Source organism: Equus quagga, chromosome 8, assembly GCF_021613505.1.
Source record: "Equus quagga isolate Etosha38 chromosome 8, UCLA_HA_Equagga_1.0, whole genome shotgun sequence".
Taxonomy (NCBI): Eukaryota; Metazoa; Chordata; class Mammalia; order Perissodactyla; family Equidae; genus Equus; species Equus quagga.
The window spans coordinates 95,063,197-95,083,617 of record NC_060274.1 but is presented as its reverse complement, the minus strand read 5'-3'; the positions used below and the strand labels follow the sequence as shown (position 1 = coordinate 95,083,617).

The following is a 20,421-nucleotide window of genomic DNA, read 5'->3' as shown; positions in this document are numbered from 1 at the left end:
TGGCTCCAACTCAGGTAGGCAAATGCGGACCATTACATTCTTCAGACTAGATCATTTGGATAACAAACCCTCCCGCATATATTCATCACGTCTTGTAACATAGCATAAGTTATTTTGCTAAAAGGCTCACACCCCACCATCCTTGGCCAGATGAAATCAGGATGCTGTGGTCTTAACCAGTGCAGCAGAAAATTATTTTGGCCCTAAGTACCCACATGTAAGAAGTTTAAATATCGTGGGTTATTTCCAACATAGCACACTTACTACTTTTAACTTTAATAGTAATTACAACAACTAATATTTATTGTGTTTCTGACAGTTTTAATCCTTTATCACTTTTCTAAGCCTCTGAACATTACTTAGAAATAGATTTTAGGGGCCAGCCAGTGGCATAGTGCTTAAGTTCATGCACTCTGCTTCAGGGGCCCGGGGTTCCGGGCTTCGGATACTGGATGTGGAGCTACACACCACTCATCAAGTCATGCTCTGGCAGTGTCCCACATACAAAAAAGAGGAAGATGGGCACAGATGTTAGCTCAGGGTCAATTTTCCTTAAGCAGAAAGAGGAAGATTAGCACAGATGCTAGCTCAGGGCCAACTTCCTCACCAAAAAAAAGAGAAATAGATTTTATAAATAACCAATTGTACTGATAAAGAACCAAAGAGATTCATTTCTCCAAACTCACAGTAAATAGTGGCAACAGGATTTGAACCAGGAAGTTGGGTTCCTGAGCCTGTCTCAAGCGCCATATTTGACTGTCGTGAGACCTCATGTAGCCAAAGCGTACAAAGTTTCAGCTATGCAAGGTGAATGGGCTCTCAAGACCTAATGCACAGCATGGTGAGGACAGTTAACAATATTGTAAGTGTATACTTGAAATTTGTTAAGATGATAGATCTCAAATCTTCTACCCCCATTCCCCACACACATGAATGGTCACTATGTAGAGGTGATGGATATGTTGTTTAGCTTAATTGTGGTGCTCATCTAACAACGTATGCGTACATCAAAACATCAAGTTGTACATGTTAAATATATACAATTTTTTTATGTCAATGATATCTCAGTAAAGCTGTTTTTAAAAAAGGACAAAAATGGGTGGTTCTATTAAAAAAAATTCTCCAAATGTTAACATTTACCATAGTTGCTTTATACAGACACACACATTTTTTTTCCGAATCACTTTGAAATTGAAGACATGATGTCCCTTTACCCTTAAATGCTTCCTTGTGTGTTTCCTAAAAATAAGGACAGTCTTTTATATAACCATGATACAATTATTAAAATCGGGAAATGAACATTGATATAATATTACCGTCTAGTCTACAGACCTTATTCAGGTTGTTCTATTTGTTCCAATAATAGCCTTTACAGTGAATTAAAATCCCTGTGTTGCAAAAAAAAAAAAAAAAAACTACGATATGTAGACATGCAGCCAGCCAATATTTAAAATAGGGTCAATGGAAGTTGTTAACCTGTGAATCCAAATACCAGGAGCCATGGTGATGGGAGTTCTCCAGGCTATGAGTGACCACGGCTCCATTTAGACCACACAGGCAGGACAGTGCAGATCCAAAAAAGATGGATGAAATGACTTATCCACTTATCTGACACTTCTTCATGTTGTGAAAATTGATGAGGATTTTTAAGCTGGTTAATTTTAAAACTACAGATGAGAAGGAAACATTTACATTTGTAAGGGAAACCTCTATCTGTAAAGATGCCTCCCTCTCTGTGCCAGGAAGAAGGGGGATGGCCTTATCTCTAGAAACTCTTAATCAATGCCAGAGGCAAGGACTTAAGTTGTTTACTGTCTGGCAACTTCATGTAACTGACTCCCCCCTCAAATCCTCCTTTGTCTTTAGCTGAGGATAATATTCAAGCGGTGACTTCTGCTATTTACTGAATCCTGTTTGATTCTTGTCTAAAAGTTGTGGGACCGCCAAATGGCCTGACCCTACAGGCACTGATACCATTTTAACTTTTTTACATATTCTTTCCTTTGTCTTGTAAAGAGATAACTCACATACCTATGCCTTAAATTTAGCCTTACTCTCCACCCAACTTTGTAGCAGAAGCAGCAGCAGCAACATGCCGGCAGCAGCAACATGCCGGCAGCAGCTCTGCCTGCCCATGGGTCCTGTCCCCATGCTATTCTATTCTCTAAATAAAAGAGCACTACTGCCAGATCTTAAGAGTCTAAGAAATCTTTCTTTCGACTCCTTGGCTCACCGACCCCACATCATAAATCACAAATTTCTTGGAATAAAGATCATTTATTATTGAGCGTGAAATACATCCACTGCGTAAGCAGAAAGAAAAAAGACATGAGCAAACCAATTCACAGAAAGAAATGAGTATTTTTTTTAAAGATTTTATTTTTTTTCCTTTTTCTCCCCAAAACCCCCCAGTACATAGTTGTATATTCTTCGTTGTGGGTCCTTCTAGTTGTGGCATGTGGGATGCTGCCTCAGTGTGGTTTGATGAGCAGCGCCATGTCCACGCCCAGGATTCGAACCAACGAAACAATGGGCCTCCTGCAGCAGAGCGCGCAGACTTAACCACTCGGCCACGGGGCCAGCCCTAAAATGAGTATTTTTAAGAAGAGTTGTTGCCTCAGCTTCTCTGTGGCTTCTGAAATGATGTTACAACACATCCTGATAAATTATTTTGCCACACCCCATCAACAGGTTAATAAGAATTTTTCAGTAAACAAAAACTTCAGCTTCATTAAATATTCTGCACAATACCTATCAATTTTAAGAAAATAAGTATGCAGAACAAACGTTTTTGAGTGCAAAATGAATAAAACATCTTGCATTTATTTCATTAACTATTTAGTGTTATGAAATGTGTGGTGTGTTTAATTTTAGTGAAAACCCAAATGTTTTTGACCAACCCAAAATGACAGAATTGCAATACATTCTTCAATAGACTTGCACGATATATTTATATTAAATAAAAGATTTTCTAAGACTCATACGCTTTTTAAGCTCATTTTTACCACACCATATCTTATAAACTGTGTGCCTTACCTCTTTTGCTAAAACAAGGCAGGTTCTAAATATCGCAAATATACAATTTTATGCTATAGTTTAGTAAAGGCCACAAACCAATCAGATTTCTTCAAAGTTAATCAGCGAGATACTGAAGGATTTTATTTTTTTCATGAGAAACAGAGCCAACAAAGCTTGTATAATTATATATAACACTGCATCTCATTTGCTCCCCCACTTGAATGTAAGCTCCTCTAGGGTAGGATGGTTTGCACAAAGAGCTCAAAAAACATTAGTTGAATAAATTGGGCTCTCTCTTTTGACCCCCACCCCACCATACACCTGTAGGGGAGGAAGACATTTCCTCTTCCCAAATGGGGGTTCATCTGGCCGGAGAATGAATTAAATTCACATGAGACAGAATAGCAAGAGAAAATTAAACAAAGCTTTATGAGGAACCATGGCCCGGGGCCTTTCTTCCCGAAGGAAGAAAGGGCACCGAAGAAGTGGGGTGCACAGAGTGGTTATATACCCCCAAACAGGGTGTTTCACATGTGATTGAACTGTCCCTCCCACAATAGTCACAAGATTGCCCTGTCGGCACAGTGGGGGAGGGAAGTCAGTTACAGGAGGTTACCAGAGAAGCACAATAAAATGCAGATTTAAGTCCTTGCCTTTGGTATTGACTAAGAGTTTCTAGAGAGAAGGTCATCGCCTTTCTTCTTCCTGGTACAGAGAGGGAGGCACCTTTACAGATAGAGATTTACCTTACAAATGTAAATGTGTCCTAACAAAGGGCACGTTTGATTCCTCAGAGCCTCCTTCCCTGTCCCAGTTTATCAGAAGCAATCAGCCTCAAATAATCCTGATGCCAAAGAGACATATCTTGGGATGGCCAATTCCAGGTCCCCAAACACCCATGACTACCACTAACAAATACCAGAAGGCAACTATCCTGAAGGCCCCCATTTCTTGTCCCTGGGGAAATAAGAGTCAAAGGACAATCACCTGGACAGAATCTTTTTTATTGAAGAGTTATCACCTGGTTCCCTTGAACACAAATAATTCAATGCATTCCTTAGGCTTTCGTGGAAGTTTGTAAAGGTGCCTGAGGCGCCATGAACCTCACTGGCACAGTGAACTTATTCCAAGGACAAAGCTCCTTTTGTAAGGGAAGTTGTATGTACAGAACCGAATTCTCTTGCTTATTGTTGGTTCTCCTCCATGTTGGCCACCCTTAACCTCCATTGAAGCTGAAGGACCTTACCATAAAATGAGCCCCTTTCTGCTGCTATCCCCACTCCGCCTTCTCTTGGAGTTACTCCCATCCCTGTAGCAGAAAGTTGGCCCCAGGGCTGGGTTCACTATCTAGATAATCTGTTGCCTGCAGAAATGCACTTGTTCAGTTCTTAACTCTGTACACGCCCAGTCAGGTGAGAAGCTCAGGTGTTAGCCGTTGCTCTTGCAAGATCATTTGTTTAGTTCTGTTCAGAGTCCAGTTGGTTGAGTCGCTTTACAATCATGCTGTTGATTTTCTTAAGATCATCTATGTCCTTTCCTTCAGCTATCAGTCTTCTTGACACATCGTCCATCTTGTTTCCAGTTTGAACTTCAAAATAGAAAACAGACTGTGTTACATAGGTTTCCAGCATATTCCATCAAGACTCGTCAGAGCCCTGTGTTAGTGTTCAGATGGGCTCAGATTTGCCTCTTGGCAAATCCCTTGCTCCAGTATCCCACGCAGCCCAGAAGCCCTGGGGAGAAATTGCTGAAGACTGAAGTTACCTACCAAGTGAATTATTTTTACAACCTCTTGGTGCCAGACTAGACTACCTTTGGCAGCTCTGCACAGATTTTGGCTGAGAAAGACATCACTGTGAGCAACCAAAGGAAACCACTGGTGTGTCTGATTATTCCCCCCGAGAAATGATTGTTAACATTGTCAGTTTTGAAATCCATTCTCAGAAAAGCTTTTCCCTCCTCATTTGGGAAATGAGAATTTTTGGGTTCTAGCCTATTTTGACACAGCTCTCTGGTTTTGAATTTCCAGCGCATAATGAATGTGTGATAATTCCCCTCAGACCACCCTGAAGGCAGAGAGACAATATTTTCAAAATAAACAGAACTCCTGGTAATAGAGTAAGCTAGGGAATGGAACATCCTGAGGTCTGTTTATCAGAGTCAAAATTTCCAAGAAATGCAGCACAAAATCAGTACTTAATAGTTGAGCTTCTTATCATTTCCATTTCCGACAAGTTTTTTCCAAGGTATCTTTCAGGAACTAATAATGTTGGTAATGTGCTATTGGGTTTAGCCAACAAACAAGCGTGAGAAGGTAAGCTAGATCTTAGAGCTTCACCTCCCAGCCTTGGGACAAATTATTGCCCAGAGCTGCTTCTCCCCCATATCTGAAAAATTATGTTGGATGAATTATGGTTCAAGACATGAGAGAAGAGTCTTAATTGAGCCTTGCTGCAGAGCGAGGCAGAGACACCACTTCCTTCTGAGGAAAAGTGTGAAAATGAAGTAAATCCATAACATGTGATGTCCTTTCCCTTCTTGGGAACCTCCTACATTAATCAAACACCGAAGGAAGTAGCAGCCATGTTGGCCTGAGTCCGTTCCACAATACACTGGTTGCAAATTAAATTCCAAAAACACAAAAAGGGTTCCATATGCAAAAAGGTTAGAGAAAAATTATATACTAATACGCCTCTTGGAAATTCACAAGAAGAAAAATAACACCTTGAGCATTACCTAACCCAGCAATTCTCCAACTCATTTGAGCAGAGAACCCTTTTTTTCCTTAAGGCAATACTTAATAACATCCCACACACCTAGTATTGTCTGGAATACACTGCTGAGCCGCTGGAAACTGCTACCCGGGCCAGACAGGCATCCACAGTTCTTGCTGTGCATTATTCCTCTTTAGGACTGAGATTGTGACAAAAACATAAGACCCAATGGTTTAATAAGAATGTAATCAGTCTAAAATAGTCTTATTTCTCTTGCATAAAAATGCCAGAGTTATAAAGAATACACAAGTTTTTGCACTTCAGTTAAAAGAATGCAAATTTGCACTGAATCCCACTGAGAGCAAAAAGGTTTCCTCGTTAAAGATGAGCACAGGTCAAGTTCATTTGCAGATGCTTGTGCCAGGTTGTCTGAAAACCACAGGAAGCCTTTATTATTACTTCAACATAGGCAGTGGGGTGCAGGGGCGCTCTGGAGGCAGACAGGCCAGGGTGTGAATCCCCATTCTGCCTCTGATTAGCTGGGTAAACATGGAGAGGGAACCTCTCTGGGCCTGAGTCTTTCATCAGTACAATAGAAATATTAGATGCTACCTTGAGGGGTAGAGTAAGGATTTCAGATAATGAATGTAATGTGTCTGGTGCAGAGTAATTGTCCAATAAAAAGACATTCTTCTTTATTCATGTCCTCTTTCTGTTTCTTACTTCATATAACTTTGCCCTCAATATAAAACACTAGAAGCTAATATAAAATAAATTCTATTTATACCAGAGAGTTATAAAAATGGTGATAAAGTGCATGGTCTTTGATGTCAGACAGGAGTGTCTTTGAGCCCTGATTCCGCACTCATTAGCTGTGTGACCTTGATCATGTTATTTATCTCTCTAAGCTTCAGTTTCAGCATCGGGAAAACCCGAATCATAATAGATCCTACACTATAGAGTTGTTACGAGGTTGTGCACAAGCAGACCTCAAGTGCCTAGCACAGTGCCTGGGACAGAGTGAGCACCCAATATATAGCATCTTTTTAGCATCATTACCTTTAATCTTTCTACTTATCATTCCATAGAAGAGAGAAGTTCCTTGGGTTGCTCCTAGGACAGTAGGCAATTCCTAAAATTTCCCAATAACTCAGTCATGACCCCAGATGGGTGTGGCATGACGATATTTGGAACATCAATTTATGTTGGGATAACATTTCAGAAGGGCAATCTATGTGCTCTTTCCGGCCCTGCAGGTTGAGGGCCAACTCTCCTGCCATTCATAGTCAGATACAAGGGCACCATTATTGTAAAGATAGTTCCCACTGTAGCTTCTAAGTGCAAAAGGGCATCTGCTGGGTGAGAGAGAAGCAATTAAACTCGGCACTGGAAGTTCCTCGCTGGCCCCAACCCCAGGCCAGATAAAGACCTTTAAGATGGAAGGAGGAAGGAGTTGGGGGGAAAAAAAAGATTAGGAACTGGAAAAGAGTCATGCCCTCTGCCCACCTCTCTCCTCCCATCACCACCACTGCTACCTCCTCTAATCCTGAATAAACTTAAATTAGTGGCATTCCAAAGATGTGGGCTCTACTTCTCCTTGAGGATTTTTGAAGGCTACAAAGCCTGCAAAGCATGAAAAGGCAGAAGAAACGATAGTGTGGTAGATCCAGGAAAAAGAGTGTCAGAGACGACTCCCTCCTCCCAGGCTCCTTCCACTTTTGAGGCGGGCGTGGGAGGGAATTGAAATAATTCCTGATGATGGTACATGGGGTTAGCGGAGAGAGAATACAGGTGGGAGGAGGCAATGTGCAGAAGGAGCGGACAGCATCACAAGTGGACAGCATCACAAGTGGACAGCACCCCACCCCCATCCAAGGCAGAGAAGAGAGTGGCACTGGGACCTCGGGGATCTCTTGGCTGAGGAGCTGTGTAGGAAAGCCTGGGTCACCACTCAAGGACCCGACATGCAGGCGCAGGCAGGGCAGTTTGTATCAGAAGCAGGATGCCAGCCCAGGTGAGGCCAAACAGGAAAGAAGCCAGCCTCCTCACATCCCCAGGACTGCCTCTGGTGCTTCTAATTGATTTCTGGCAAAAGAGAAAACCTGGAAAGGACTTTGAAACCTGAATGCGACCATATGTTATAGACTTGAATTAATGGAAAGATCAATGCATTGGATTAAAAAACTTAGAATTAACTGGAATAAGCTGCCTACCATTTGACAGCTAGGGTCCCCAAGTGAGAAATTGAAGTGTTCTAGAAATATTTAATGTATGCGTTTGTGAATTTCCAGCTCTGTGGGCTTAGGCAGTGGGCGTATGCCCCAGTGACCCCGCCGCCAGTGAACAGCAGTGTTTGCTCTAGGCGCTCCTTCACCCTCTGTCTCTCAGTATAAACACTGATTGCCAGAAAGCATGGACTTGCTACAGGAGCAAAGTGAAACAACCAGCTACGAAGTCAGTGCATATAAGTAACAAAAAACCTGTCGGTGGTACTTACCTATTAGAAATATCACAAAGGAAACCAGTGCCAAGCTAACAATCAGCACGATTATCAACCCCACAAAAAACAGACTGTGGCTTTCATTTCCTGAGTTAGTGCCAACGTCCGGCATTTTCTCCTCTAGAGCTAAGAGGAAACAAAGAACAACAAAAACTCCTGAGCATACAGCATGCCAGCAGAACAGAACAGTCCCCGGCTAGTGGAGATGTGAGTAGGGGATATGCCCATCTTCCCTCTGATCACTCTAGAAAGTGACTTACGTTTTGGGAGTGTCTAGGTGGGATGCTCTTTGTGAATTTTTTACCTTCTTCTGTATGGTATTCAAAAAAAAAGCAGAGTCAAGCTACCTCCTTACCCCTGTTTGGGGCAGGGGAGGAGGGTTGGATAAAGAAAGTAAGGGTTAAGAGTGATGGAGGCTCTATTTCCCTTTACCCAAAGTGACCGAGGAGTAAAACACAGCTGGCTGTGGGACACCTCCTCTGGGTGGAAGGCTGAACACTATGGGATATCTCCCAGGAAACTCCTTTTACCATAGGAATAGTCAGTTTATGCCTACACCCATTTAAACAAAAAATGGCCCTGATGTATTTCGGTTTCTTGAAGTTGTTTTCAGGATGGACATGTTCTGGAAGCAAGGTTCTTTTAAACGTTTTGCTGTTGAACTGAGAAAGCAGCCATGCTTATAAAACAGCCTGGTTAACCCAGTTCACCATGAATTGTCTGCACTGGATTATCACTTGATAAGGCCTATTTGCCTAGTAACACTCTAATTAAATTGAATAAGAATTATAGGAACTTGGGGAAATGGAGACCCTTGAATTGCTTTCTATATTCTCTCCTACTTTGCCTCAGTTCCACACACTGTGCTACTTGATTACAGATAGATGGGTGGCTCATGTCCTATGCTTTATAAGTACATCCTATGTCAACCCCACAATAGCTTTTGCTTCCTAATCAAAGCAACAGCATCAGCTGGAACCCAAACACCTACTTTTATTGAGACTGATTGCAATGAAAACAGGTGAAAATCTGAACACATTAAGATGAAGAAAAAAGCAAGAACTCAGAAAGAATTTAGAAGGGGAATAACAGATATAAAATTGGGACAATAAGAGTTTAGAATGCACATGAAACAAATGGCAAGTGGACAATTAACACCTGTGTTTGAATGTCAGCGTTTAAGCTAGAAAAATGGGGCTCAGAATGACCTAATAGAACTCGTTTACAATATTTAGGGGGCAAGACACACATTTAGTACTTAGCGGATTTTTTTGCTCCTCCCTCCCCCTTTTTCTAGGCCTTTAATTAGGACAATTCGTAATTTGTAAATAGAAAATGAAGTTGACTTTTTGTCCAACAAAATTTTAATGAGAATTTAAAAATAGGATGAGTGTGTGGAGAATTTTCTCAGCAATCACTATGAAGTAAGATCCCTCTAGGAAAGCAGGCACCATCCATGACGTGGCTGTGGTCACTAGAAGGCACAGCAGCAGCCAAAAGAGATGAGCAAGCCTCTAGGAGACAGGCTCTGCAGCCTCCACCCCTTTCCAGGGAGAGAAACTCCACAGGGACTTCTCAGAACTTTCAAAGACAAGCATTCAGTTCTCGCTGTGGAGCCAAGAAAGCCCGGAAGTCTAAGTATTCAGAGAACAAAAGCAAAAATTGCCTAATAATAAATAGCATTTTCATTACCAGGCTGTTCTTAATGGCCACCCTGCACCCACCCACCCCCAACACCCACACATTGAGATTAGCATTTGCTATTTTTAGGTGGCCTAGAAGCCAGGAAAGGCCGCCAAGCCTTGGAGGGCACACATACGGAACAGATGCTGTGATCCGGTGGAACAGAGGTTTAGTTTGTTTAGGTCATTTATGGAATCCACAACATAAAGCTTTCTATCTTCATGAATGCCGCGAGAGCCAGTGTCCTGGGAAGAACGATTCATTGTACCTGGAAGAAAACACTGACATTAAACAAGAGGCTGGTCTGGGGAGCTCAGCTTCACAGGAATCACAGCCCACAGGAAGCCGGACAGGCACGTAAAGAACCACCCACAAATATTATTTCCAGCTGAAGGTCTAGAAAAGTTTTGCTTGTCCAGAAGAAAATATTTCCTTTTGGGGACAACTTTGTAACTATGCTTTTTGCTTTGCTCGCCAGCAAGTTCGGAGTCCAGCGTGAGGCCCAATTTTAGGAATTGTATAGTGCTTTATACCCTGCTTTTCTGCTTATGCTCTTTCCTTCTCCTCAGATTTCTCAATTCTGCCTACATTTTTTCTGGGCCTGCTTTTTATTTTGTAACTGATTGTTAAATTTTTCTTTTTTACTACATTGTTCATATTCTGGGGAAATGCCTCAAATCCTTTATGCAAGAAAACTATATATAAATATATAGAAAGATAAAATTAAGCTAGTCAACCCGTGGCAGTAAAGATTTGGAGAGAATGTTACTTTGACCCATCCTAATTGCATGAGGCTTTAATACAAAGCTGTAATTTTAATTTTCTCCCTCAATATGGTATGTGAGTCTCTACCTTAAAATGCATCCTTTAGCCATGAGATGCTGGCTATGAATCCTCAAGACAAAATCTTAGCAAGCTTAGACGCCACAAAGAGGAATCCTGCAGTGGTTGAAGGCTACACTCCAGGACCTCTCAGATCTGTTCCCCTGAGTTTCCTCAGATTGAGGTCACTTAAGTAATAAATAATTTTAAAATTGAGGTTTACATTTAAGGTAATAGTCTAACGACAGCACAACTTCAAGCAACACTGAAAAGCCTGAATGGATTAAAAAGCTCTGTTTTAAGGTATCTCTCTATCACAACAGAGAACTTGTAGCCTTTTAATTACATGAGAAGAAGGTTCTAGGAGAACACATTCCAATGAGTATAAACACTTTCTCTTTCAGAGTTACGTCTCTTCATAAAATGAGTCTAATAGTGATATAGGATATTTTGATCTGGAAAGGATTTTAGACATGCTCTCATCTGGCCCCCATCCTTTCCACAAATGAGGAAATCAAAGCTCAGAGGGTAAATACATTTCCCTAGTTGTGGAGCTGGAAGCGGCCTCTTGCTTCAGAGTTCACGACATCTTCCCTTGTGCTTCTCTCCTGCTCCGCACTCCGCCCTAACCCTTTTTCAGGACTCAGCTCAAACCTCGCCTCCTCTAAGAATCAACCTGTCTTTCCTTTGTGCCTTTGCTGGCTGCAGTACATTCTTCTATCAGAACATCTATGATAGTTTATCCCACTTATTTGTTTATTGCTTTGACTGCCTCAATTAACTGAAAACTCCTTAGGGTCAACACCAATCATATTCTTCAAATGCCCAGTGATAAGTTTAGAAGACAGTGACTGAAGTTGGAACACCTAAAATATTTTATTTGGGATTTAAATCTCACTGTTTTCAAAAGAATTTGAGACAGCTAATAATAAGGACATTAACAGAAATAAAACCGAGGGTAAAAATACTCACGTGACACCTTTCCAGACTTTTAGTAAAGTCAAGGCAATAAACTTCATGCCTGCCTAGATGTGGCAACACACTGTTTACTTCCTGTTAACATTTTTAAAATTTCCTTTAATCCCCAGCCACAGAATGAAGGGAAATATAATTAGAGTTAGGAAAAAATAAATTCAGAGGAAAAAAGATAACAGCTAATAAAGATCTGAAAAAAAAGTATCAGCCTTTTACCAAATAGCTTAAACTGCACTCTAAAATATTAAAAACTAGCAATTTCCAAGTAATACCTAAAACCTACTAATACTTGTGAAAAATGTGCTCCCAGAACCTTAGCTAAGAAAAACAGTGAACCGGAAAAGTCATGGAATAATTACATTTGTTTCAATCAAAGTTAAAAACTAGGGGCAAGCCCAGTAGCATAGTGGTTAAGTTTGCCTGCTCCACTTCACTTTGCAGGTTCAGATCCTGGCACGGACCTACACACTGCTCATCAAGCCATGCTGTGGCGGCATCCCACATACAAAATAGAGGAAGATTGGCACAGATGTTAGCTCAGGGACAATCTTCCTCAAGCAAAAAGAGGAAGATTGGCAACAGATGTTAGCTCAGGGACAATCTTCCTCACCAAAAAAAAAAAGGTGGGGGGAGTTGTTTCAGTTATCCTGAAATTTTAATGAACAAGAACACATAATTCCCTGAGTATTTTAGATAAGGTACTACTGAAGCACTTTATATATTGATGTTATTGAACTCCAAATTTACTTCATGGATCATTCCTAAGGGAATGACTTTAAGTGGCAAAAAAAAAAGCAGCAGCAACAGCCTATGGAGTAGAGGGGCCTTAGACATCAACCAAATCTTATCCTTTCATAGATAAAACCAAACATGTTGACAAATGTGTGGTCACGGATTCCTAAACTATTCTTCTAGAAATGTTTTATATTTTATCATCTTTTATAGTTTATCCTAAATACTAATATTTGATGAGAAATAAAAGTTGTACGTGTCACATCACAGGATCATCATTCCAAACACAACTTCTATTTTAGCCTTGGTGACTGACGCATGGTTCATTTTTGGATCTCTGACTTACTATCCTTGAGCCTTAGCTTCCCCTTTAGGAATGTAATTACTATTGCTTAACTCTCATACTGACGCTTAAGCAACGTTTACAAAGTGGAGGACCAGCTAGAAAATCATAGCCACAAAAACTGACTGAGGAGCAGTGCAGCTAATAAAATCTCCAAATGATTGGCCTTGCTACCCACTCAAAAGGTGACTCAATGCAACATCAAATCCAAAAGCACTAAGACAACTTAAAGTGAAGTATGAAGCGCTCGGAAAAAAATTTCTTCTTTAGGGTAAAGTCACAAAGTTAATAGAAGCTATTTCAATGTGTTTTTAAATTAAGTGCAACATGCAAATGAGAAAAAAGAACTAGTAGAGAAAACTGAGTTAGGTGTGGTTATGGCCACCAAGAGCCTGCAAAGGACTCTGTGAGTAAACGGATACAAGATCACGTGGCCCTAAAACCAGGACCCACAGCTGTTTGACACCCAGTTGTTGCTATCTTCGGCATCTCCATATGAGGGCACCTGGGAACAACCAGCAGGGCTGGAAAAGCCAGAGGGTTACTAAATTCTGCATTGCACTAACTCAACCCTCCTTCCTGGACCCTGGTGTGCAAATTTGCTCATTAAGTAAGATTGACCAAAGCAATGGAACCCTTTCTAATACCTTGAGCTGAAACATGTAAGTAATTTCATTTTCCTCTGGTTTAGATCAATGCTAACAGCTGACTCTTTTTGTCATTTAAGAATTCTTTGACTACCTACAAATAAATATTCTAACAAATATAGTCGTCTATGAAAAATTGCTTCACTCTTTATTTTTTCTCATAGGTGCTCGGTATCAAACCACAGAAATAACTCAGACCAGTATTGCTTGCCACAAAATCAGAATTGTTATAATAGGGCTTAATTCAAAGTTAATAGGAAGCTTTATTGAGTGAGTCATAGTAATTGGTTCTTTAATCTCATTTCAGAGTCAGTGCCTCTTCACATTCAGGAAGTAATTTTTAAAATCAAGTCTAAATCATTTCTATCAAAAGTTAAAAGTACAGAGCACATGCAACAACAAACATCCCAGCCTCAGAATCATAATTCAGTCTCAGTAGAGAAATAGCATGCAAATTACTTACAAAAATTTGAGCTTTGACTGCTAGGTTACTAGAAAAAAAGAAAACTAATTATTCAGAAGCAACTACAACAAAATGTTCTACAAATTCTGTATTTCCTTCTTTGCCTTCCTTCAGTGCACGGGTGCTCCCATAAGGCCCATAAACCCCAGCATGAAACTGTTGGTCTATATTTAGTGTTAATTTAGCCAAGCAGTGTAAGATTCCAAATACTGACTTTTTTCACGATGTCTGAGATTTTTAGTAAATGTATTACTGAAACTATGCTTTAAAAAGAAAAAGCCACCATGCCTTGATGCAATTGGTAACTGATGAGGTTCTTATGGGATTGCAGTTAATGTCCTTATTTGGCCAACGCAACTGTGTAAGCTGACTCATTTCCAGCACTTCTGCCACGGTGTGCTCCTGTATATAAATATCCGGTAGCAGGATGGAGCTGCCACTCTGACAACTAACTTGCACAGGACTACCAGACCAACCAGATGACAACAATAAAGAGGGACAGAATAAGGTTGTGACATCGTAACTAGGATAATAGCCGGTCAGAGGACTCCTAGGGCTTCCAGTAGCAATGAAAAAAGATTGTGAGTGAGAGAGTGTACGGCTATAGACCCACTGTAGGTAATGGGAGCACTTTGTCTCCTCAATGTCCTGTCCTTTTCGGAGGCTTTGTTCGGTGAGTTTTATGCATCCTCCTTTCTCAGGAACGTCAGCCTTTCTCTTGTGTGGTTCTCTCACACACATGCCAAGGAGCTTCTGCCCCCTAGTGTACAGAAAGGAAGCTACAGTGAGGAGGACACCTACAATCCCATAAACCCAGACCCCAGACCACAGGGACTAACTATCCTGGCAGGATACTAAGGGTTAGGTGGTAAACTGATAACGTAATCCCTCATAATCCCACCTTCCATTGCCATGACTAGATGGACCTTACTCATCCTCGAAACATACTGCATGTCAATTGGAAAATGTTTGCTCCACAAAATTTCCTTCACATCTATAGTATTCAGCATAGATCTCACTCTACTTTTGGGGAAAAGGAACCATATTTTCTTAAGCTTCATCTATACCTGAGGACCGATTCATGAAGTAAGACAATATAATCAGCAACTGTTTTCAGAAGCACATTATCCATTAAAAAGCTATGCCAAATTTCTTGAAAAACTAAAATGTTTATGTTAGCTAATATTTTAATTATCATGCTTGGTTTTAAAAATAATCTCCCAACTGCCTGATCTTAAACTATCTATCCTTTGAAGAAATACTAGAATAGCCACATTTTGAGCATTTACCGTGTGTTTTTCTCTCTCCTGTAACTTTACAATCCTGTGAAGTATTAATCCCCCCTCAGGGATGAGGAAGATGGAGACTAAGCAATTCCACACACTGCAGTCTGAATTCTATGTTTCACCATGTTTCACACAAGTGAGGGAAATGAGATTTTTAATGGCTTGTGACCAGTTAGACTTCTGGAGAACCACTTAAGAGCACAGCAAGATAACCAACCTCATTTATCTATTACGGACCTGAACCGCCACATCAATAAGAGTTTTGGGTCACAAGAAGAAAATAGGTATTCTCCCCTGAACTCTTTAATCTAGGGACATTGTCAAGTATTTCTTGCTTTTCCTTTCAAATAGTATATCTCACTGTATCTAGATTCAACTCCCAGGAAATTCAGTAATGCCCTCAAAGACTTGAGTCACAGGGGCCCGCTCCCTGGCCGAGTGGTTAAAGCTCTGTGCACTCTGCTTCGGCGGCCTGGGTTCGCGGGTTCGGATCCTGGATGCAGACCTACTCCACTCATCAGCCATGCTGTAGAGGCGTCCCACATACAAAGTAGAGGAAGACTGGCACATCTTAGCTCAGGGCTAATTTTCCTCAAGCAAAAAAAAGAAGGATTGGCAATGGATGTTAGTTCAGGATGAATCTTCCGCACATACACACAAAAAAGGTGAGTCACAGATGCTGATTGCTTCAAATTTTATGCTTGAGCCTCAAAATAAAGAACTTATTAGGCAGGGACCATTTTAAATTCCTTTAAACCAGCAAGATTAACCAAGAATCAAGGAATAAACTGGTCTATCGTACACCATTTTACTAGTTTCAAGAAAACTCAAGCATTCTTACACATTGAATCCCTAGTAAATCTGTCCAGCAACTACCCATAAATTTCATGAGTAAAAAAGCACCTATCTGTAAACAATACACAGATTAACATTTATCCTTCTTCCTCCTAAAATCCCAGTAAAAAGGCAGAATAGGTAAAACTTACAAAACCACAAGAACAAAAGTACAAGAGAGCAATACTGAACAAGATTTCAGCAAATGTATTGAAAGGAGAGTGGTTGGGTAATTCAGAGAGAGCCTCCTTAATTCAGGCAGGCTCAGGAGCTGGAGGCACCAGTGAAGTATGGAGCTAAATACAGGCAGGTGATTTCATATTAGCCAAAAATAAAATGCAATAGAGGGTCAGCCCTGTGGCATAGTGGTTAAGCTCAGCACCTCGGCTTAGGCGGCCTGGGTTCATGGGTTCGGATCCCAGGTGCAGACCTACATCACTCATCAGCCATGCTGTGGCAGCAACCCAAGTATAAAGTAGAGGAAGACTGGCACTGGCTCAGGGCTAATCTTCCTCAGCAAAAAAAAATAAATTGAATAAAATGCAATCGAAGGTTGGAAAACCGTGTTACGTAAACCTCTCAAGAAAGAAAAAGAAATGAGTAAGAAAGAAAGAAGGCCAGCAGCTCAATCCAGCAACTCTAGTACTTTACGGAGTTTCAGAAGAAAGAAAATGTGTATGGGGAAAAGGGAGCGAGAGCATGGCCAAGAACTTAAAAACACTTTCCAGATTACCAGAGTCCTTAAAACGCTAGAGACAAAGTGATTCTAAAAGCAAAAGAAATCAGAAATAAAAATTGTATCAGATATTGCAACACATGACAACTAGAAGACAATAGAGCAATGCCTTCAAAATTTCACATTTGATTTTCTACCTGGAATTTCATATACCAAGCCAAACTATGTTTCAAAGTTTCAAAATAACCAACCTCCCATGTAGCCAGTCCCAGAAGTTACTGAAGGAAGTGTTCCACTTTAACAAGAAAATAATCTAATATTGAAGACATGGGGTCCTGGAAATGTGACATCCAACCCTAAAGAGAAGACAACAAATCCCAGGATGCCAAAGTTTCGGGAAACAGATGTATACTAGGATGACAGAGAAATTAGTCCAGACGGAAACAAGAAACAAGCGTTCTGCTGGACTTTGAGCATGTGGAAAACAGATTCAAGAAGAGTTTTATACATTAATTTGGGACTGATCTGGAAGATTTAGTGATGTGTATGTAAAACTAAGATAAAATCTTCTGAGAATAGAAATGTACGCACAGTAACTATCTAGCTCAGTAATGAACATGGAAATATGCTATGATGCAAACAATGATGCACTGGGAGAATGAGGAAAAGTAAAAAGGCAGAAATTTTCACCTATCAAATAGGAAATTGTCAGATGTCTAAAAGTAACTACGTGTAGAAGCATATTAGAAACCAGAAACCAAAGTACTAGGAAAAAACCTAAAGGCTGAAATGCTTCCTGGGATGGGCCTGAGAAATGGGAAAGAATGGAGCAGGGAGCTCTTTTCCTTATAAGCCTTGAAGTACTATTAAAGTATGTATACATATCACTTCAATAAAAACTCATTTTTATTTAAAAATATGTAGGCATATATGAAATTTAAAATCTAGAAAAAAAACACCATGCAATCTCTTTCCTGTGAGTTCTAACCTACTTGGATATGACTAAGTGACAACTGGGGAACCCAAGTTCTAGATTCCCAATGAATTTTCCACTGCACTGCATCTGAGGATAGAACTCACACTCCCAGCAGGGACTCTATAGCCAGCCAATGATTTTCAACTAGAGGGCACATCAGACCTTCCAGCTGCTGTTGGGGAAGTGGGAGAGGAAGAACGCTAGTTTGGAAAAAAACACCTCTGGTGATTTTGGTACTTCTCTACAGTGTACAAGCTTCTCCAACCCTCATGCCTCTTTATCACTGTTTTCTGCACTAACGTCAAAGAAATAAGTCTATGAATTCTAAACTGCAGATGTTGCCTGTGCAATGTCATTTTCATATAGTTTAACAATAAAATCCGAATACATTTTCAAAATGCATTTCATAAAGTGAAAAATCACCTCACATGGGTATCCAAGCAGCAGTAGTCTTAAAAGTCATTAGCTGGAATCCCAATGATACATTGCTTCATTTTTTTCATCTATTTTCATGTTTCCAAATATACAAAGTACGTTTTGTCTCACTCTCTCCCTACCTGGCTTGGTCATTTTGAGCTCTGTACCTCAAACCTATAAATACTGTTTATTCTATTAGAAAAGAAGCACTTTTAGTGTGAAAAGATTTTTATTTCAAAATAAAGAGTACAAGGTCTTACACAGCAGATAAAACTAGTGTTACTGCCCTCAGAGGTCAAGGTTAGCACCCTTTCTGGCATATGCTAACTCATCATGAACTCCCAATAGCTGGACTGCACTTAAGCGCAGCTGTAAGGTCTCACGGTATGATTCCCTTTGTTGATCCCAGTGACAAAATTAAAATTATTAGGTTTCATTTGAAATTAAAAATATAGCAGCATTTCCAGAAGAACCATCTCCCAAAATTGTATCCAAAACTCATTTGTCTAAGATTTTAAGTTAAATACCTTGTATATCTATATTATTACAATCAATATTTCTGACAACCACAGCATAAGAAATTTTAACCTTGGCCAAGAGTTTTTTCTCTTCCTGAAATCATGTGAAATCTCCAATTTCTGCTCTCTTCATAACAGAAAATGACCAAACACTACAAATACTTTATTCATGTTTACAGATTATATTCAGAGACTATTCAATAATCAGAATTCACCATTTGCAACACTGTACATTAAATTATAAGTAATATAACCTCTGCTACAAAACCTATGTTGACCCAAGATAAAAACTGCCTCTAGAGTTTAAATACATTGAAAGTTACAAAAAAAAAAAAGGGAAAAAATTAGAAATTAGAAAGTAGTCTTCAAGTGCTGAAAATCTAGAAGAATTCTCCAACATCTGCTCTCTTATCTCGACATTTGCTTCGAGCTTTTGTTCGAGCTTTGAAGGCTGCAGAATTATATAAGTGCTAAAACAAAAGGAAAATATATGTGAGTCACCAAGGCTTAAGACATTCTCATAAAATTATAAAAAATTATAAATACAAATCACAAAGGAAAGAAATGAACTAATTCAGCCCTATAAATATTTTAAATGTTTATAAAACTCACACACAAAATGAACAAGTGGGAAAATTAACACATATAATAGTTAATGGCTAGCTATATTAAGAAAAGTACTAACCAAATACGTAAAATACCAAGAAAATACCAGTGAAAAAAATATATGAACATTTAATCTGATCAAGGAGAAGGCAAATCATGGACTAATGTGAATAAAATGTCCAACCATACTGTAAACTAAAATAAGGAAAAATACAATGAGGTTCCATTTTAATACCAATTAAATTAACAAATTTTTAAAATTATAAAACTCAATGCTGTCAAATATGTGTGTATTAGCTACATGCTTTCACTCATTGCTGGAAACAATTAAAAATGATAGAACACCTCTAGAAGGTAATTTGGCAATACATATCCAAAAGTCATAATCCAGCCCCATACTCCCATGCAAGGATTTCTTCCAAAAAATAATTCAAAAGAGAAAGGTATGTAAGAATATTAATATTTACTAAAAACCCGACAATCAATTATGTGGCCATAAAAATGATTAAATTTAAAGATCCTATAAACATCTAATTAAGCACTTCATGCCCACTAAGATGGCTATAATTTAAAATAAAAAAAAAAAACAGAGAATAATAAGTGTTGGTAAGGATGTAGAAATTGGAACCCTCATACACCGCTGGTGGGAATATAAAAGGGTGCAGATGCTGTAGAAAAGAGTTTGATAGTTCCTTAAAAAGTTAAACATAAAATTACCGTATGACCTAGCAATTCCAATTCCTAAGTATACACCTAAAAAAAGTGAAAACAGGTACTCTAACAAACACTTGTACACAAATGTTCGTAGTAGAACCATTCACAAGGGGGCAAAAAGTGGAAACAACCTAAATGTCCATCAATTGATGAACGGATAAACATGTGGTCTATCCGTAAAAGGGAATCTTAGCCACAAAAATGACTGCAGTACTGACACCTGCTACAATATGCAAGAACCTCAGCAACATTATGCTAGGTGAAGAAAGCCAGACACAAGAGGCCACATGTTAGATGATTCTATTTCTATGAAATACCCAGCACAGGTACATCCAGAGACAGAAAGCACATTAGTGGTTGCTAGCAGCCAGGGGGAGGAGGGAGATGGGGAGAGACTGCTTAATGGCTATAAATTTCCTTCTGACGTGATGAAATGTTTTGGAACTAGTTAAGAGGTGATGGTTGTACAACACTGTGAACATACTAAACATCACTGA

At 39.7% G+C, this 20,421-nt stretch overlaps 2 protein-coding genes across 4 annotated transcripts in view; both read right to left on the bottom strand.

Annotated features, from left to right (window-relative positions):
* Nucleotides 1–3,964: 3,964 nt before the first annotated feature.
* Nucleotides 3,965–15,679, bottom strand: LSMEM1 (leucine rich single-pass membrane protein 1). Of its 2 annotated transcripts, none has more exons than XM_046668901.1 (4): nt 11,710–12,145; nt 10,052–10,183; nt 8,230–8,358; nt 3,965–4,606 (listed from the first exon to the last, which is right to left on the bottom strand). In XM_046668901.1, the coding sequence occupies exons 2-4, from the start codon at nt 10,176–10,178 to the stop codon at nt 4,476–4,478; spliced, it is 387 nt and encodes a 128-aa protein (XP_046524857.1). In that variant the 5' UTR covers nt 10,179–10,183; nt 11,710–12,145; the 3' UTR covers nt 3,965–4,475. The 2 variants fall into 2 exon arrangements, with proteins under 2 accessions (XP_046524857.1, XP_046524856.1); XM_046668900.1 differs by lacking the exon at nt 11,710–12,145 and adding an exon at nt 13,898–15,679 and having other exon boundaries at nt 3,967–4,606.
* A 2,617-nt stretch (nt 15,680–18,296) lies between these two features.
* IFRD1 (interferon related developmental regulator 1) overlaps nt 18,297–20,421 on the bottom strand; it is a 46,023-nt gene continuing 43,898 nt past the window's right edge. For both annotated transcript variants that reach the window (XM_046669589.1, XM_046669588.1), the window contains exon 12: nt 18,297–19,074. In XM_046669589.1, the coding sequence (XP_046525545.1) occupies nt 18,985–19,074 (90 nt within the window). In that variant the 3' untranslated portion in view covers nt 18,297–18,984. The remainder of the gene's footprint in view (nt 19,075–20,421) is intronic.